This window comes from Pagrus pagrus (assembly GCF_965226575.1).
Source record: "Pagrus pagrus genome assembly, chromosome: 20".
Classification (NCBI taxonomy): Eukaryota; Metazoa; Chordata; class Actinopteri; order Spariformes; family Sparidae; genus Pagrus; species Pagrus pagrus.
The window spans coordinates 27,777,383-27,796,780 of NC_140207.1; the positions used below are offsets into that span (position 1 = coordinate 27,777,383).

Genomic DNA, 19,398 nt, shown 5'->3' on the forward strand with positions numbered 1-19,398 from the left:
GAGCTTAACTTCAGTTTAAGCTCTGTTCCCAGCTCTCTTTCCTGGCAATCACATCACTTTCTGACATTTTTGTGCCACTGGTCTGGCTGGCCTCTCGGAAGATGCCAATGGCGAAGATCTTCTTGTGGTTTGCTGCACGAAATCCAAATTTCCTTCCTTTTCTGATGTTGATGAGTGTACTTTGATCATAGGCAAAGTGTGCTCCAGTAGAAAGCGACATAAAGGCAAAAAAATTGCAAACTATACCAAAATTGTAGCAAAGTTTAAAGGAGCTACTGGCCACCTAATCTACATGTACGGCTATTGGCCGCGTTTCCCAGATTCGTTAAGAAGCTCTTAAGTGCTAAGATCTTCTTAGGAGCGCTCTTAAGAACGCTGTGAAAGAAGGATGTGTTTCCCAGAGTCGCTCTTAGCTTAAGAAGATCTTTCACTAAGAAGGAAATGTAAGATCGAGCTGACCCACTCTTAACAGCCTTCTTAGCGACAAAATACTCAGTGATCAAGCCGCGTCAGGGAAATTTATATCCTCCACTTTTCAAAATAATAAAACAATGCTCAATGTTGAAATGCGCTCATAGCTGCGGACCACTGGCGCAAGAAACATAGGCTAATAGTAGATGGAAAAAAAACTTTTTATTGAATTACACGTTTAAGTTTTCCACACACATCTGCATATATGAGTTTATAGTACTACACATAAAAAACAACAACCCTGTGGCATTTCACAGATATCAAGGGAACAGATTTAATTGAACTCAGCTGAACCTCATCCAGAGAGGCTTCACCTGCTACTCTTTATAAATGCGTTGCCAAAGTCCGTGCGTGTGAGAAACCATGGCTGCAATACAGCACATTCTCGCTGCAAACCAACAGCGTCGCCGTGCGCGAAGCCAGACGGTTTACATAAATGCATACATGCGTCAGCACTTCTCCCCACTGGACGTGCTGTCAGACCGGGCTGTCCAGGCAAAGTACCGGCTACCCCGTGCGGAGATCGAACGGCTGATCACTCCACACATCCCAAGAGCAACCCGCTGCAATTTTGGCCTCCTGGCTGCACTGCGTTTTTACGCAGTGGGGAGCTTCCTGGAGGTGGTGGGGGACGGCACCGGCCTCAGCAAGGCATTGGTGTCACGGAGTGTGGCAGCTGTGACACCGATTCTCCTGCGCCATGCCCCGACCCACAAAAAGTTGCCCACCACACGGAACGAGGTCCGCCAGGTCCACCAAGGGTTCCACGCAGTGGCTGGGACCCCCCGGGTGATCGGTGTGGTGGATGGCACCCTCATTCCAATCCACAATCCCTCCCTGGTGGATCCGAGCTGGATCGGTAGAAAGCACTACGCGGCCATCAACACACCCACACACACCCCCGCACCCACACCCCCCACATACGCGATACATGCGTAGCCTAATTTCACCTGTGTGGGGGGACCACGGGGCGCTGTGTGTGACTTATGCGCTGATAAAGAGGTGGGTGATCGATTTGCCTGGCATCGATTGATTCAGTTTCAGCAGCACCGCGGTGGACAGCTCCCACTAAGAGCTTCTTAAGAAGCTTCTTTGGCTTGATCTTAACCCTCTAGGCGCCAAAGTTGCATTATTGCGACAGGCAACATTGCTGAATAAAACAGCCCATATCTTTAAATCTACTGCCCTGTGCTGTTACTGCTTACTACCACTAGATGGCCACTAGATTCAGCTTCAATCCTGACATCATTTGTGGGTGTGTTTCTATGCAAAATACCTGAGAAAAAAAAGTTTGAAACCCGACACCGGCTAAGCGGCAGAGTGGGAGAGGAGAGAGCCGCGGAGCGGTGGCAGAAGTGTGCTGGACAGATAGAGACACAGATAGCGATTTTTGTAATAAAAAACAAAATGCCCCAAAGACTTTGCAGTGCGGATGAGGTGCTAGCACAGATCTTTGCTGATCGCGATTCAGAAAGGGACGATCTGCCTTCTGATGACGATCGCTCATCAGAGACGAGTGACTCTGATCATGCTGCAGCTGCAGACACTGTCACACAAGCAACACGCACTGATCACGGCGAGAGTGAGTGATTAGGAAATTGACTCCTATCAGATTCCTGTTCATTTACTCTGAGAATGAGAGGATGAAAAAAATCTATGAAAAAATGAAATGAAATGAAAAAGAAATCTACTGTGTAAATATGTTCAGAATTCCGTTTTACTGAATTTTACCTGGTGATATACAAATTAGATTAGTAAATTTACTCCACTCAAACTTCTGTTCCTTTATTTTGAGGATTAGATGACAATATAAATATTTTTTTTCTGTGTAAATATGTTCAAAAATGAGTTTTACTGAAAGTTACATCCAGTCACCTGGTGACGTCACAATATGCAAATTAGATGAGTAAATTTACTCCCATCACAAACTTTAGGTCATTATGAATATTTTTCTCATTTACAGTATGGATTTATCTCTCACCACTTCCAAGCTACAGCCTTTTGAAATCTTAAAGTCCAAACAGAATATATTGCTAAATAAACTCTGGCGCCTAGAGGGTTAAGGTTCTCCTAAGAAGGCAGTTAAGAACGCATCTGGGAAACACCCGTATCTTAGCGCTCCTTCTTAGCCGAACCCTTCTTAAGAGTCTTCTTAAGTCCTTAAGAACGATCGAATCTGGGAAACGCGGCCATTATCATTTAATTTTAATGCAGACATATAATACAAAAATCATGAAGACCACACAAAGTTGAGATAATGGGCATGGCAGGGTTTAATCCCAGGAAAGGGTATTCCTGGTAATACCCATTAAAATAATTTCCCATTTCTGAGTAATATAAAGGAAAAGGGGAAAACAAAACAGAAAATCAAAGCAAATGAAAAGGATGGCAAAAGTACTTGTTGAACATCTGTTCGCCAGCCATCAGGATGAAGAGGAGAGGGATGAACAAGAGAGAGCTGGTCTATGTTCCATATTGTAATAACCCCCCTCCCCCTTAATATTTTGGCAATACTTTATTTTTTCATGGTCAGGCCAAAAAAGACATTTGAATTGGTAGGAACAACCTTTTGTTTATTTTCTCCTATACCCGCTGGTTTCAACCGTGGTGCACGACTTAAATTATATTAAAATGTAAAAAGTAAGAGATGACAAAACATCACAATATTCAAAAAGCCAAATTCCAATTTAACCTTGAAGAGATTTCAGCAGAGACTCCTTTTTGGGTAGCCCCTGATCATCTTAATTACCATTTTTCCTTACGTTATGTTTACACCTTTCTTGTTTTTTCCCCAAAATACCACATTTCTCTCTCTCTCTCTCTGTCTCTCTCTCTCTCTCTCTCCCAGCACTGGCTAAATGAGCTGGAGATCTTTGCCATAATTTTTGCAGCTGCCATCCATGACTATGAACATACAGGGACAACCAATAATTTTCATATTCAGACAAGGTAATTTCCCTTTCCCTTTCCTTGATGAGAAAATTATGAAACTGGAGGTTGCTTGATCATTTTAAAAGATGGGCCTATATTGAATGTACCTTTGTGTGATTTGCAGGTCAGACACAGCAATGTTGTACAACGACCGTGCTGTTCTGGAGAACCACCATGTCAGTGCTGCCTATCGTCTTCTACAGGATGACGATGAAATGAACATCCTCTCTAATCTTTCCAAAGATGACTGGAGGTCATTTTGGCTTTTGTACTGGGTATAAGAAAAGAGTCAAATGGCTGCTCTGTGAGCCTGCCATGCTCAACTAATGGAGCTATTAAATGTTTCCCTCAGCTGTACAGCAGTGATTTGAGCTAAATGCTAACATCAGCATGCTAACATGCTCATAGTTACAATGTTTGACATGTTCATCATCACAGTTTAGTCTGCAAAATTACACACAGAAAAAAACGTACTGCTAAGGTTGACATGTCATCATTTTCACACATAGTTGGCCTTAAACTATGGAGACCAGGGAGAAAAAAAGAAAAGTGTGCTCTCAAATGAGATATTTGCCCTCTTGATTCAATAATTTGCATACAGGGATTACTTGATTCTTAAAAACTTAATTGTTTTTGGTATGTACAGCTGCTTTTAAGCTCTGTCTCTTTCACCACCCAAACAAAGCCAGGGAGCCAGTCCTTGTGAAAAATGAAAAGTACAGATTAAGTTGCCACACAAGACAAAGTCTAAATATCAGGCAATTTGTTCCACATTATGTGGCTGGATGCATTTCCTATAGATAATGCAGTGTGAATGTTGATGTTGATGTGAATGTTGATGTTGATGTTGCTGAAAAATGCCCAATGCTGGAAATGCAGGAATGTGCTGCTGAACAGTCAGGAGTCAAACTGATGATTTTCCTTGATTTGGTAAACAATATATGCTTGTTTTGGCTGAGGTAGTGTATTTTGAACAGTAAAGGAGTTTGCAAGACTTGACCTGTATAAAAGATTTTGCAGTGTCATCAGCAAAAAAAAAAAAATTAGCATCTGATACCTTTGACCCAGATTTTTTTTTCTATATGCAATAATTTTATTTACAGTACTATTTTGGATCAAGGAAAAGTTTAATATGCTGTTTGTAAAAGTATTCAACCCGTATCCCTTTGGCAAATGTCAATCTAATACAAAATGTTACCTTTATAAAGCAACCTAATTATTTGGGTGGTCCATTGTATTGTATAATGATAAAGATTTAGAATGAACAAACAGATTTCAGTACAGTATTGTATTAGAGAGGTCCTACAGTCAGTTAATGAAATCTGAGTTAGACTTAATCCTAATGACCTCTTCTCTGGTAACTGACCTTTACAATGCTTTCAAGTGTATTTATGGATGGTTACTCCATTGTGTGTGTGGGTCTGTTTGTATGTGATTATAATAAAATAAACAATTTCGCGACTTGAACATAATAGATTTAATTTATTAATCAAATAAATATGAATGGTCTTGTGATTTTCATCAAAGGTGTGTGTGATATCTGTGTGTGCACCTCTGCCAATTTTGCCACACAAATTGTGGCTTTATCTTGAAGAAAGAATGTAGGGAAATAAACATACATTGAGATGTTGTCTTGTGAGGCAGCAGTAAAGCTATACAGCTACTATATATTTTTCATTAAGGAGTAGCATTGTTTGGGTTGCAAGAAAGTGAGAGAAAGAGCTTGTCTTGCAGCAAAAACAATATTAAACCGAAAGCACAAATAAAATAATCAATGCGCGCAATTTATTAAATCAAGAGCACAAATTACTTATTTAGTAAGTAATACGTTTTGTCAGTGACACATCCTTGGCTCTGTATAAACCAGAGCATTGGACAACTTGAAATTTTGACCTGTTGATGGTGTTATTTCAAAAAAAAATTGAAGTTCACATGAATGTTCATGACAATCCATGTAGAAGTTGTTGAGATATTTCCCTCTCATTCACTCTTTCAGAGAACTGCGTAATTTGGTAGTGGAGATGGTGTTGGCCACTGACATGTCCTGTCACTTCCAGCAGGTCAAAGTCATGAAAAGCCTCCTGCAGCAGCCTGAGACGTAAGTTGTGGATTTCACTTCTGAGTCAGTGGCTATGTTTATATGGACAATATTTATTAATTCTGATTAAAATTAAATTAGCGTCAACGGTTTCCATGGGATGGGATTAAAAGGGTGTTGTGTATACATGCAAAACAGCTATGTGGCATGCACAAAAGTGATGTTAGGTCACTAAATCATTCCTCTTCCCCGTCAGATATTTAATTTCCTTTGGCGTGTGTTTGATCAGCTCCATGTCCTGAATATGGATATCTATTGTCTATTCAGACAATAGACTGACATCCAGAATTAGTTGAGAATTGACGTTCATACTGGCTATGATCTGGACGTCAACGGACAGCTAGAATTAGTCGACAAACTACATATAAACATCTATACAACGTCCAGAAAAGATGTATAAAAAACTTTCATTCTGGCTCCCCAGAATACATCTTTTAAACGTCTTGGATGTCCATAAATGACATCTAAAAGACGTGATCTAGACCACTTTTTGCTCACTGGGTAGGTGCATTATGTGGCTCCCACATTCTACTGTGGTCAGCTGACAGTCAGATCATGAATTGAAATGCAAAGTCTATTTTCTTGCAAAAATATTCTTACTAATATGCAATACTCTCAAGCGTTAGGCTACATGTGACTGTTAGGTCCAGTACACATTTCTATATGATGGTTGGATGAAGTTTTCACAGCCCTGTCGCTGCCAGTAAGGATGGTGTTACAACCCAGCTCGCTAGGAAAAAGGAAGCAACATAAAACCAGATGTTATGGATGAAATATAAATAATTAATTCACCAAAGTTCAAACCAATAATGCAAGAAGAGAATAATACAAAGCAGAGGACACTGAGAGGGGAAAAAAGGCCGGTGGATGCTGTTCAAATCAACAAATAATTATAACAAAAAAAGGACTCCGGAACTACGTCTGCTTAACAAGGAAAACAATTAAAATAAACCTACCTAGACCTCGTCTGGTAATGGTGGTAAAGAAGAAATACAAAATGAACAGCACCCCTGATACTGTTGAAACACAGAAAACCAACTAATGTGTGTGATCTCAGTAGTGAATGTAATAACTCTGGCCCAGTACCTCGACACAAGCCACAATCAACAATACAGAGCATAACTGTCCAAACTAAGCGAGGCGAGCTGGCCACAAAGATCAGCCACCCTGACTGGCAAGCTGACAGACCATTTAAAAACTCAGTCCCTGATTGCCGATCTTGGATTGGCGCACCTGCACCAGATGGAGCCACATCAATCAGAAACCACCACTGGAACCGGAGACGAGGAAGGAGCCTGATCCGGGGCCGGAGAGCAGGAGAGGGAGACCAAAAAGGGGACAAAGCACATACACACACCATACACACACATGCAGGGCCGTAACACCCCTCCCCTTAAGACAAAAGCAAAGAGCTTTTGATAAAACTGAATAACCAGACTGGGTGCATTTATGCCCTGGACAAAACATCAGCCAACACATTTTCTGACCCCTTTTAATGCCGAATCTCTAGGTTGTAGTCCTGCATGATCAATGCCCACTGCATGAGTCGCTGGTTGTGGCTGGACAAGAAGACAAGAGGGTTATGATAAGTGTAGACTATGACTGGCAAGGGACTGGATTTAACATAAACTTCAAAATGCTGGAGGGCCAACAGCAGAGCAAGTGTCTCCTGTTCTATTGTGGAGTAGTTGAGTTGGTGCTTGTTGAACTTACATGAGAAGTAACACACTGGACGTTCAACTCCATCAGCATCCTCCTGCAGCAGGACCGCCCTAGCTCCGACAGCGCTGGCGTCTACTTCCAGCTTAAATGGTCTGGGGAGTTCAGGAGCAGCGAGCACAGAAGCATGATTTATCGGCGACTTCACCCTGTCAAAAGCATGCTGACATTTAGGAGACCATCTAAGGTCTGACTTAGGGCTTAGCAGATTGGTGAGACGTTGGACAATGGTGGAAAAGTTTCTACAGAAGCTCCTGTAACACCCAGCCATGCCAAGGAAGCTGCAAAGGGCTTTTCTGGAGAGGCTGGAGACTTTTGCAAAAATGTCCTGAGTGCAGATTATTAATGTACAAGCAAAACCATGTAGCTGTACTAAGGATAGTAAGGATAAACTGCTACTGTACACTACTACACTATCACTGCACCCATGGTTCAACATAATACCTTATAACCTACTTATGATTATGCATTAGTAAAATAAGAGGTTGAACTATAATTAAATAGTTCCACATGCCCAACAATATGGGTAATTATTTGTCCATACGGGTCAGTGAATTTCAGCTAACATCAGCTAAGGTCTAACATTGTAGGTAGAAGGGGGAACACTAAACAGCAGCAGCAGCATCAATTAACCAGATAGCAGCAACAGTTAGCCCAATAAGTTACCAGGCTTGACATTCAGATGATTCATAAACATCTTCAGCAGCTAATATAGCTTCATTATTTAGCATTATTATCTAGTTTTGCTTTATTTGAATTTAAGCTAGCTAGTACAAATGAAACGTCTTTATACAGCACGGTATTGTTTTTAATGATATAAAAGCCGACATACCTCTGTATTGGGATTCGTTTTCCTCCTATTTTCTCAGTTTCCTAAATTGAGCATCTGAAGGCTCGGACCTTGAAAAGTAAAAATAGAAAACCTATAACCTTCCTCTTGACACCCGTCAGTCAGCCCTGCTGCTTTCCCTCCCTCTGACCTGAGATGCGCACCCTCTGACTTTGAGCACAGTCATTGCTCATGTGACACGGCACCCCAAATGCAGGCCAGGGTCATGGCCATATTAAATGATGAGGAAAAACAGGGATGAACAATTGTTGTTTTGTTATTTTGAACAAAACAACAATTTAAATGTTAGAGGGTTTACTTAAGCAGGAATATGTTGATGGAGGTTCTCAGTCATCCAGGTCATGGTAATTCTAATCAAATCAAATCAAATCAACTTTATTTATATGGCACTTTTCATACGTTTCAGTAGCACAAAGTGCCTCACAGAGGTTAAAAGCAAAACAAAACAAAACAATACAAAACACCATGAAAACCCCAAACCTCCCACCCCCACAAACATACACACAGATACACATTTACATACACACTCACGCACATACATAGATATACGGACAGACATACACACCCACACACACACAAACATACACACACCCACACACATACACTAGCTGTTGCTAAGGAGACATGGCTGGGCACCGAAATCAAAGGTGAGGAAGAAGCTACCTTTGGGGGCCGCGCACACAGAGAGAAATCATGGTCCATGACTGCAGGGGCGCCACCACAATGACCCTCCCAGCCCAGGCAGACAGGAGGCTCCACACCAAGGTGTAGAGCTCTCTAGCCACCCGGGCCAGGGCCGTCCACAGGACAGCACCCCCATCGGTGGACCAGAGCAACTCCCGGTGTGGTAGGCCCCCAGGAGGAAACACTGGAAAATCGAGGGGCTAAAACAGTAAAATAAGATAAAAGGTATAAAAACTGAGGGAATAAAACAATAGAATGTATAAAATAGACCATAAATAACGACTAAAACATTGAAATAAAATAATAAAACAGGGTAAACTAAACTAAAAATGAATATAAAATAGAATAATAATAAAATAAATAAATAAATAAATAAATAAATAAATAAAAATAATAATAATAATAATAATACAAAATATAAGAACTTAGAGAGAGTTGAATGAGTTCAGTTAAAAGCCTGATTAAAAAGATGGGTCTTGAGCCTCTTTTTAAAAACATCAACAGTCTCTGCGGCCCTAAGGTTCTCCGGGAGGCTGTTCCACAATTGGGGGCCATAATAGCTGAATGCCGCCTCCACGTGTGTTCTAGTTCTAACTTGTGGTATCGTTAAAAGGCCAGCACCGGAGGACCTCAGGGTCCGCGAGGGTGGATAGGGTAAAAGTAATGCAGATAGATAAGAAGGCCCAAGACCGTTAAGACACTTAAAAACTAGTAAAAGAACCTTAAAATCAATCCTGAAGCGCATGGGGAGCCAATGCAGCGATTTTAAAACAGGTGTAATATGCTCCCGCCCTCTGGTCCTCGTCAGCACTCGTGCAGCTGAGTTTTGTAATAATTATAAGTTATGCATGCTCTTTTTGGGAAGACCAGAGAGCAGGGCATTACAATAATCCAAACGACAAGAGATAAAAGCATGCATCAGCACCTCTGTGCTGGCCTGAGAGAGAAACGGGCGGACTCTGGCTATATTCTTCTTCTTCTATATCTTTGTTATGTTTTTGATGTGTGGAATAAAAGTAAGCTCAGAGTCAAAAATCACGCCCAGATTTTTTACTGATTTTGAGGGTTTAAAATCCCTTAACTTTGGTAAAAGTTTCTCTCTCTGACCTTCAGGACCAATGACTAAAACCTCTGTTTTGTCCTGGTTGAGCTGTAGGAAGTTTTTGCTGCCATCCATGACTTAATGTCTAAAATACAGTTAAAAAAGGCATCAATTGGCCCTGTGTCATCAGGAGACACGGCGATGTACAGTTGTGTATCATCAGCATAACTATGGAAGCTGATGCCGTGCCTCCTGATGACGTCCCCAAGGGGCAGCATGTAAAGAGTTGGACCTAAAATTGACCCTTGGGGAACCCCACACTTTATCTTATGGGTTCCTGAGGAACATGTATCCATACTTACAAAGAAACTTCGATCAGTGAGGTAGGATGTGAACCAGTGAAAACAGTACCAGAGAGGCCGACCAGGTTCCTCAGTCTATTTAATAAAATGTGATGGTCTACTGTATCAAAGGCGGCGGTTAGATCCAGTAGTACCAAGACTGTGAGTTTGTTGTTATCTAAATTACACCTGATGTCATTTAAAATCTTTAAAAGTGCTGTCTCTGTACTGTGGTTCATCCTAAAACCAGACTGATGGGTCTCTAAAATGTGTTTTGAGTTTAAAAATTTGTTTACTTGATTAAAAACAAGTTTTTCTAAAATTTTACGTAAAAATGGTAAGTTGGATACAGGCCGGTAGTTATTTAAAACATTGGGGTCTAAATCACTCTTCTTCAGAAGGGGCTTCACCACCGCCGTTTTAAAGGAGGTGGGGAAGACACCCGTCTGAAGAGAGCAATTCACCAAATACAGCAGCTGTTCCTCAAAGAATCCATAGAGTGTTTTAAAAAATGGTGTGGGAATGGGATCTAAAAGGCAGGTTGTGGGCTTTACCTGGGAGAAAACTCGACCAAGTGTCCTCGCATCAACCAGGGCAAAACTTTCCAGTGTTTCCTCAGGTAAAAGCAATGATCCAGGTGTTAAAAGCTGTTGGGATAAAAGACTGGATCTGACGTCATTGATTCTAAGTGCTGTATCGTAGGCAACTGCATTTATTTCAGTTTCTTGAAGACGTTTCACCTCTCAACAAAGAGGTTTTTTCAGCTCTAACTAACTGGAGGGGAGTTTGCAGGCTTTTAAACTCAGGTGGGTGAGTCGTTAAGGTCACGTGTGAGCTCTGAGTTTGGGTTGTGAGGGCTAGGTGAGCCCAGGTGTGAATGGTTGTTGAGCTGTCTGGGGAGTCAACTCAGTACTACATTGTAGGTGGATGATAAAGAATGTTGTTGGCCACTTCCTTTGTTCAAAGACGGCCATTTCATTTCTTTTACTCCTCTTTCAAACCATCTGTCTTCTCAGGCCAAGATGTTTACATCGTTGTCCTCAAAGGAATGATTTTTGTTTCTCCTTCAGATGTAGGTGGACAGCAGAGTCTTGACCAGAGAAGTTGGCCCCCTTGTGTTGTGCTATTTGTTTATGGACAGAGAGCTCACCCAACCAGAGAAGGAGGCAGTCAAGTTATCAAGGCAGTATCAGACAACAATCAGTCCATCCAGGTTAGCCTTGCACAGACATGAAAATCAGTGTCCCCTCTTGTCCCCTCTTGACAATGTGGATACAGGTTAATTCCAATGTTAAACTGTTCCTCTGCTTCATTTAGTCTGTTAGAAGCAGAAGCACTGCTGACGATATTTGATGAGGTCATTATATTCTATTATTTATTTCTTGTTTTTCCTTATCTTTTGAGTATTTTTGTCAGGACAAAAAGTGCAAGACCCCTTTCTTGGACTCATGACTGACTTCATGAGGCAATGTACCGATTTCAGCTGCAAAGCAACAGTCGCCATCCTAGCAGCCAGCCCTGTTGTGGAATTTCAGCTCGCTTGCCCATTCAGGAGAGATGAAGAAGACTCAGAGACACCAATGACTTAAGTTGAAATAGTTTATAAAACATGATCATGGAGGAGCAAAATAACAGTACATCTGTCTGCATAGAGTGATGCCATGATAATCCTGACATGTCTTCCCAAATGCTCAGATTATATCTACAGCTCAGGAAGCACCCCTTCCATACATGGTTATCCGTTTAACAACATAGCAACGGAGGTTAATGTAGAGCTTCTCACCTCTAGCCAAGTGAGGAATAGGAGGAAATTAGGTCACAGACAGTAAGTCTGCTAACATAGATAGATTGAAGGCCTCCTTGGGAGTTTTACACAAACAGTCAGCTTTGCTTTGCTTTCATCATACATTTTTTGTGAGTAAAATCTCACTGGTGGTGTGTCCCTCCCCCCTTAGTCTAAGCAGATCCTCCCGATATCATTCCCCATCAACATGGCTGTTGTCCATCGATTTATCCACGGCTAAAGACATCACCTCCACCTTTCTGAGTTCGTCCAAAAGTGTCTCGAAAATGTCCAATGCAAGATGTAACCCGCATTTAGTTATCCATTTTATTTATTTATTTATTTATTTATTTATGTATTTTGCGGGTCCACGCCCCGTGACCCCGAACTTCCTTTAATCGCGGGTCACAGAGTTTCACTTCCTCCTCCGTCTCCACTGTGACTGTGGCATGTTACTGTCAGCATGGCAAACATTTGACTGGAGCGCTCTGAATCAAGCACTTGAAACCGTCAGCCACTGAGTCGTTATTGAACGAATCCCATTCAATACTCCATCTGGAAAACTCCGCGGATTTCCTGTCGGGCCGCGCATGGAAGCTCAGCTCTGACCACTCGGTTCGAAGGTAAAACTATGATTTTTGTTTAAAATGAGACAGCCGAATTGTAGACAATACTTTAGTTTAATTACTCGCTCATGTAGTCTAGAGCATTATTCTTGTTTTGAACAGTTATGTCACTTTTCTGGTTGGCTCTACAACGTCTATGATGTTTGGTCATCATTGACATATTTGTGAACGTAGCTACGTATTTAATGAATGAATATTGCGCAATTATTGAAACACTTGAGTCTTACTCTGCTTGAGTAGTTTGAAATTTAATATTGAATGTTTTTGATAAATTATAAAAAGTGCATTTTGACTTTGATTTTGATTTTTACTTTGACTGTGAATATTAACATGGTACTAGGGTACTAGGTTAAGGTGGGTTGGTTACTATTGTTTGATTTATTAAAGACAATTAATTAATTAAAATAATTAATAAATGCATTCGTATTTAGCATGTATGTTTATGCATACATTGATTTTATTTTTGATACTGACTTGGTTATTTCAAATGGAATACTTATATGTATTTTGGCTTTTTAGGTCAGGTTTTTACTGGACCAACTTTGGATTTTCTTCTTATGGACCTTGATCCATTCATCCCAACTCACATGGGACTATTGGTTGTTTTTTTTGTAAATAGTTCTCTGAATACAGACACTCAAACTGTACAACGGTCTCATCCATTCATTCACAATCCAGGCTCCTTTAAAGAACAGGCTTCTGTTGTCGCTATTGTAGCCATAGTCTACCGCCTAGCCCATATGCGTTACAAAGAGCCTCGACACTCCTCATAGCTGATGTGTCAGATATTGGAATTTGCTTGATTGAATCAATAATACTTTTTTGGGTTTTCTCATCTATAACCACCTCCTCGATTGATGCCAACTTACATTCCTTGACAGTTTCTGAGTCTGTAAACAGCATTTTCTTTTTGCCCAATATCCATGCCACTCGTCTTCTTACCTCCATACAGGCCGGAACAGGGTGCAACGCTGTTGCAGATTAAGAACACAGGCTTCACACCGACAGCAATAAACCTATATTTCTCAGTCAGTGTTGGGGGTAACGAGTTACAAAATAACGGATTACTGTAACGATATTACTTTTTTGGGTTACGAAGTAAAGTAACACATTACTCTAAAAATATCAGTAACTACACTACTTACTAGACTATAGGAACGCACTTTCCTGCATTACCCAAGCCCTGTTTGTTAGAGAATGTGTGGCCTGGCTTGAATTTCCTTACTCAGTATTGGATGAAACCACTACTTTTAAACACGAAAAATCACTCGTGCCCCCACTACCACGGGGACCACACTAGCCTTGACCTTCCACATCTGTTCCAGCTGCTCTTTCAACCCTTGGTACTTCTCAAGTTTCTCGTGTTCCGTCTTCCTGATGTTGGCATCAGTTGGGATCGCCACATCTATCACCACCACCCTCTTCTGCTCTTTGTCCACCACCACTATGTCCGGTTGGTTAGCCAGGAGCTGTTTGTCAGTCTGGAAGCTGAAGTCCCACAGAACCTTGGCCCTGCTGTTCTCAGCCACCTTCTGTGGTATGGCCCATTGGGATTTGGGTACTTCTATTCCATACTGGTTGCAGATGTTCCTGTGTACTATCCCAGCCACTTGGTTGTGCCTCTCCATGTACGCTGATCCAGCTAGCATCTTACACCCTGCTACTATGTGCTGGACTGTCTCAGGGGCTTCTTTGCACAGTCTGCATCTTGGGTCTGATCTACTCTGGTAGATCCTGGCCTCTATGGCTCTTGTCCTTATGGCCTGTTCTTGTGCTGCCATGATTAGTGCCTCTGTGCTGTCTGTCAGTCCTGCATTTTCCAGCCACTGGTAGGATTTCTTGATATCAGCCACTTCCTCTATCTGACGGTGGTACATGCCATGTAGGGGCTTGTCCCTCCAGGTTGTCTGCATTCACTTAGCAGTTCATCCTTCGGGCCATTTTTCGATGTATTCTCGAATTTTCGATGTTTCATCCTGGACCATGGCCTTGACGCTCACTAGTCCTCGGCCTCCCTCTTACTGCTTAGTGTATAGCCTCAGGGTGCTGGACTTGGGGTGGAACCCTCCGTGCATGGTGAGGAGCTTTCTAGTCTTGATATCTGTGGCTTCTATCTCCTCCTTTGGCCAGCTTATGATACCAGCGGGGTACTGATGACTGGTAGTGCGTACATGTTGATAGCTCGGACCTTGTTCGTACCATTCAGCTGACTTTTCAGGACCTGCCTTACTCTCTGGAGGAATTTGACTGTGGTTGACTTCCTTGTGGTGTCTTCATGGTTTCCATTAGCCTGTGGGATGCCAAGGAACTTGTAGCTGTCTTGGATATCACCTATGTTGCCCTCTGGTAGGTCAATCCTATTGACTATTCTCACTACTTTCAGCTTATAGCTCGAAAGGACAAAACTGTACTATATGCCCAGGCAACACGCTTCTTTCAACTGTTGCCAAGTCAATGAGCAACCTTTCCAAGCATTTGTCAGCCCAGCATGGCAATACAAAACTTGTGGCGAAAGATCCTGCTCGCCGGTCATCTGAAGGAGTCGATGAGCAGCCAACCCCGCCTAAACAGGCGAAGCTTTTTTCAAGTGTTGGAGCACAGAAGCAGGTAACACAGAAAGACATTAAAAGGCTGGTTGCAGGGTTCATTGTAGAAGACATGCTTCCCCTGTCGACTATTGAATCGCCCAGGTTTAAAAAAAATACTAGATAAAATACCCGCAACTCGCAAGCCAATGTCCGACAGGAAAACATTCTTTCATATGGTTTTATAAGCCATGTTGTATACATTTATACAATTAACACTAAGTGATGATGGGGCTATGATGTCTGTCCTGTATCTACTCAGTAAATTAAGAAATGGGAAAGTCAAGTAATAAGTAGTGAAGTTACTTTTCAAATGCAGTAACTAGTAATGTAATCTCATTACGATTTACAAAAGTAACTAGTAATAAGTAACTAATTACTTTTTTTTGAGTAACTTCCCCAACACTGTTCTCATTTCATTCATTGTTGAATTGCCTATTTTCTGAGTCAACTTTTCATTTAAGTAAGGTAGAGAGAGACATTTTGTCTAACTAACCAAGCTACATGCCTGGCTAGAGAGGTGAGAGAAGAGCACATAAAGCATGCAGGGGTGAATTTGACAATATAAAAAAATTAAAATTAGGTCCAGCCGAAACAGGTAGTTCTTCTTCTTCTTCTTCTTCTTCTTCTTCTTCTTCTTTTGATTTACCAGAGTATGTAGCATTAGCTGTGCCATGAGAATACTCATATAAAAATAACGGTAATCCACTCAAAGGGCCAGTGCAATCTACCTTGTGGGCCGGATGCCAATTGACTAGCCCTACAGCATAAAAACATATGATGTACAGTATCCACAACAATCAAAATAGCTATAATAATTTAATTATAAATATTGATAAACGCTGATCCATAATAATAATAATAATAATAATAATGGTGATGATAAAGGAGTTGAGTAGGACCATAGTGGGGCCAACTATGATCCATGGGAACCTGTGAGACGAGAAAGTGCAGAGACTCAGCGCAGGGAAGAAGCCTTCCTTATGCTGAGCTTTATTAAAAAAATATTTTTTTTGATAAAGCTTATAGTTAAGGCAGGCCCTAGCTATATTAATTACATCCCTAACTAAGGTAGTTTATGTTGTTCAGTGTAGCCAGGAATGCACAGATTTGTACATTGGGGAGAAAAAATTACCTCTCCATAAACAAATGGCACAACATAGGAGGGCAAACTCCTCAGGTCAAGACTCTGCTGTCCACTTACATCTGAAGGAGAAAAATCATTCCTTTGATGACAACAATATGAACATATGGGCCAGAGAAGACAGATAGATGGATTCCTTTTCTTTTCCTTTTTCAAACTATGTCAAACTGGAACGACCGTCTCTGAACAGAGGAGGTGGCCTAAGACATTACTCATCCACCTACAATACTGTACTGAGTTCTCTCCCCCAGTGGCGGACTGGGACAATAATTCAGGCCGGGAATTTGATGCCATTCCAGGCCACCCTTCTCATGCAGACCACCATTCCTCTAGTTGTGTATTCTAACCCTATTTGATAGTTAAAAGAAATTTAGGAGTGACAAATAAGTTATCTATTTGAATATATGATTTTCATTGAAAATCCTCATGAGGACAGCAGCCATAGGATACACAAATGTACAAGGCAAGACACACAAAACAATGGGCCTATATTTTTAAAAAGAGAGAGAAAATACCTGAATGAGTTTGTTTCACAGCGGCAAGAACAACAGGAACCTTTTGGAATCACCTCACTTTATGAATAAATGAGTCCTAAAGTACAGTGAGATCTTCATTCAAGTTACTAATGATAGTCAAACTATCATTTATGGTGCAGAATTACAATAAAGAAAACTGCCACAAAGCTGCAGCCTATAGATTAAGAGTAAACAAAAAAGCTAGCTGTATTTAACTATGATTTATTATTTCAGCATGTATAAACTATCCTGTGCTGGAGCAGCGCATATGTGACTTCACACAGTCTGGTGGTGACGGTGATTGAACGATAAACGCAATGAAAGCTATAGCGTTTTTGACTGACCTTCCCTCCTGGTGAACATGTCGCTTATTTTGCAACATTTTGCTGCATCTGTGGCAAGGGCTTTCCGTTGTCTGTCCCTCTCTCTCTCTGCTCCACCTTTCCTTTTCTTCTGTCCCTCCATTTCTCTCGACTACTGGAGTGAAGACAGCACTAATTGATTGTTGTGTGACGCCGACAGGTCGCCGAGCGGCGTCATTGCGTAGCTAGATGGATTGATTTGATTGGCCCGGGCGTCCGGTAACTCTAGTCAGTCCACTCAGTCCAGTGACTGTTCAAGTCAGGCCAGGATGACCATCAGGCCACCGGGAAGCGTCCCGGTGCTCCCGATGGCCAGTCCGCCACAGCTCTCCCCAGACAGCTTTGCAACCATTCACACCTGGGCTCGCCAAATTTATTAAGCTTGCTGCTCATATTAATATGTTTTCCCCAACAGATTTATTTAACTTGTCTCTGTTCAATTGTTAAATTTCCCTCATATAGAAATGTGTCAGAGTTACTTCCTTTTTAAAGAGAACCATTCCATGTGAATAATTATCAACCAATTTCTATTATTTGTAATATTGCTAAAATCTTCAAGGTTCTATTTTTTTTTATCAATTATCACAGGATAGCCATCAGTTAAATATTTTATCTTCATCCCAATCAGGGTCTAGACTAACTTTTTACACACCTAACGATGTGCTCACCCTATTTGATGAAGACATACTCACGTACTTGACTTTCCCAGGCTTTTTGATATGGTAAATCATTGGTTTACGTGTTCTTCTCCGTTTTGTTGCCTATCTTCATAGGACGTCAGTGTGTTGTCTTTCAGAGTCCTCAACATGATTATTTAAACATACAATATGTAGTTTCCACTGCTAGGGGGCACCCCATCAAAACAAAACATGAGACATCTGCAGAGTGTTATGTGGGGAGGAGCCATTGCCTAGCATGTTCTATCTATCTATGCCAGACCTGTAATAGGTCTGGCATAGATAGTAAGTCACAGTCAAAGTTGGTTTATATTTGTTCCTGTTTATCAGCCTGACTGCATCAGCAATCTGCTGAGGAAACCTCTGTTATCTGTGTTTGTCTCACATTACTGTAATGTTGACTGCTGACTTGGGCTGGATGGGAAATGTACTTTATTTCATAGAGACCTTATAGAGAGGTGAGGGGAATAGAAGAGGGAAAATCATAGTCTCTGGTGAGACAAATAGTTAGAGTTTAAACACAGACACTCTCTTCTTTTGTGTCGTTGTAACATTAGCCCGCGATGTAGAAACACTGCATGAGTAAGGTTAATAAAAACAAATGATCCTGCAGTCAATCTTGCTTTTCTGGTGGTTAATACACCATTTAACAACCACAATTGCTGATGACAATCTATTTGATGTGACTCAGGCATGCATGTTCACTCACAAGATAGTTTTAAAGTTCTATTCATGTTAATTTTAGTCTTATTAGCTGACTTCCCTAACCAGGCATTAGCAACTGTGGCCTGTTGAAACACACCATTACTTTGAGTAAACGTGTGGATTTCTCTGGGTTTGATCAAAACATTTCGGATAATGTATGTACACAACTAAATATATATGACATATATATATATTAGGGGTGTAACAATACATGTATTTGTATTGAAGCGTTTCGGTACAGGACGTTCGGTTCGGTACAGGGCTGTGCACGGGTGAGTTTCCAGAACGGAAGTTGCGTGTGTTTATTTTCTGCCTGCAGCTACACGTGCAGCCCATTTACATCATGGCTAACGCTAGTGCGAAACCAGAGCTTGAAGACCCTCCCTTGTCGCTTAAGTCTCCTGCTTGGGAACACTTCGGCTTCCTGGTTAAATATTGCAAAGGAGAAAGAGGAGTCCGCCGAATAGCTGGAGAAACGAAACCGAGGAATTCCAGTGATAATTACATAATCACACAAGACTGCAGTTATACGTGTTATAAACATAACACGAAGTGTTCCCGACTGAACGATTAGAAGAAGAGCGCGTATTTGTCTCTTTTTTGAGGTTTTTGTGCTTGTATCAACGCGGAGTGTTTTATTTTGAAAATCAACCGGATGTATTGTTGTTGTTTCGTGTCTGACTTCCTGTCTGCTCTGTGCAGCTCGGCTGAATTTCTGCATTGTGCCGCGGCACTTGAAACGGCACCACCCAAGTGTGAATATCACTGCAGAAAAAAAATTACCTTAGTGCAAATGCAGCTGACTTTGGCAATCAAGCAGCCTCTCCCTAGCAACTCAGCCCGTATGAACAACACACCAGTGCAA

At 41.4% G+C, this 19,398-nt stretch overlaps 1 protein-coding gene across 1 annotated transcript in view; it reads left to right on the top strand.

Annotated features, from left to right (window-relative positions):
• The window catches only part of LOC311249589 (dual specificity calcium/calmodulin-dependent 3',5'-cyclic nucleotide phosphodiesterase 1A-like), a 368,687-nt gene that overhangs the window by 155,857 nt on the left and 193,432 nt on the right, over nt 1-19,398 (top strand). The window contains exons 9-11 of the mRNA XM_084340750.1: nt 3,320-3,420; nt 3,527-3,655; nt 5,399-5,500. Of these exons, the coding sequence (XP_084196876.1) occupies nt 3,320-3,420; nt 3,527-3,655; nt 5,399-5,500 (332 nt within the window). The remainder of the gene's footprint in view (nt 1-3,319; nt 3,421-3,526; nt 3,656-5,398; nt 5,501-19,398) is intronic.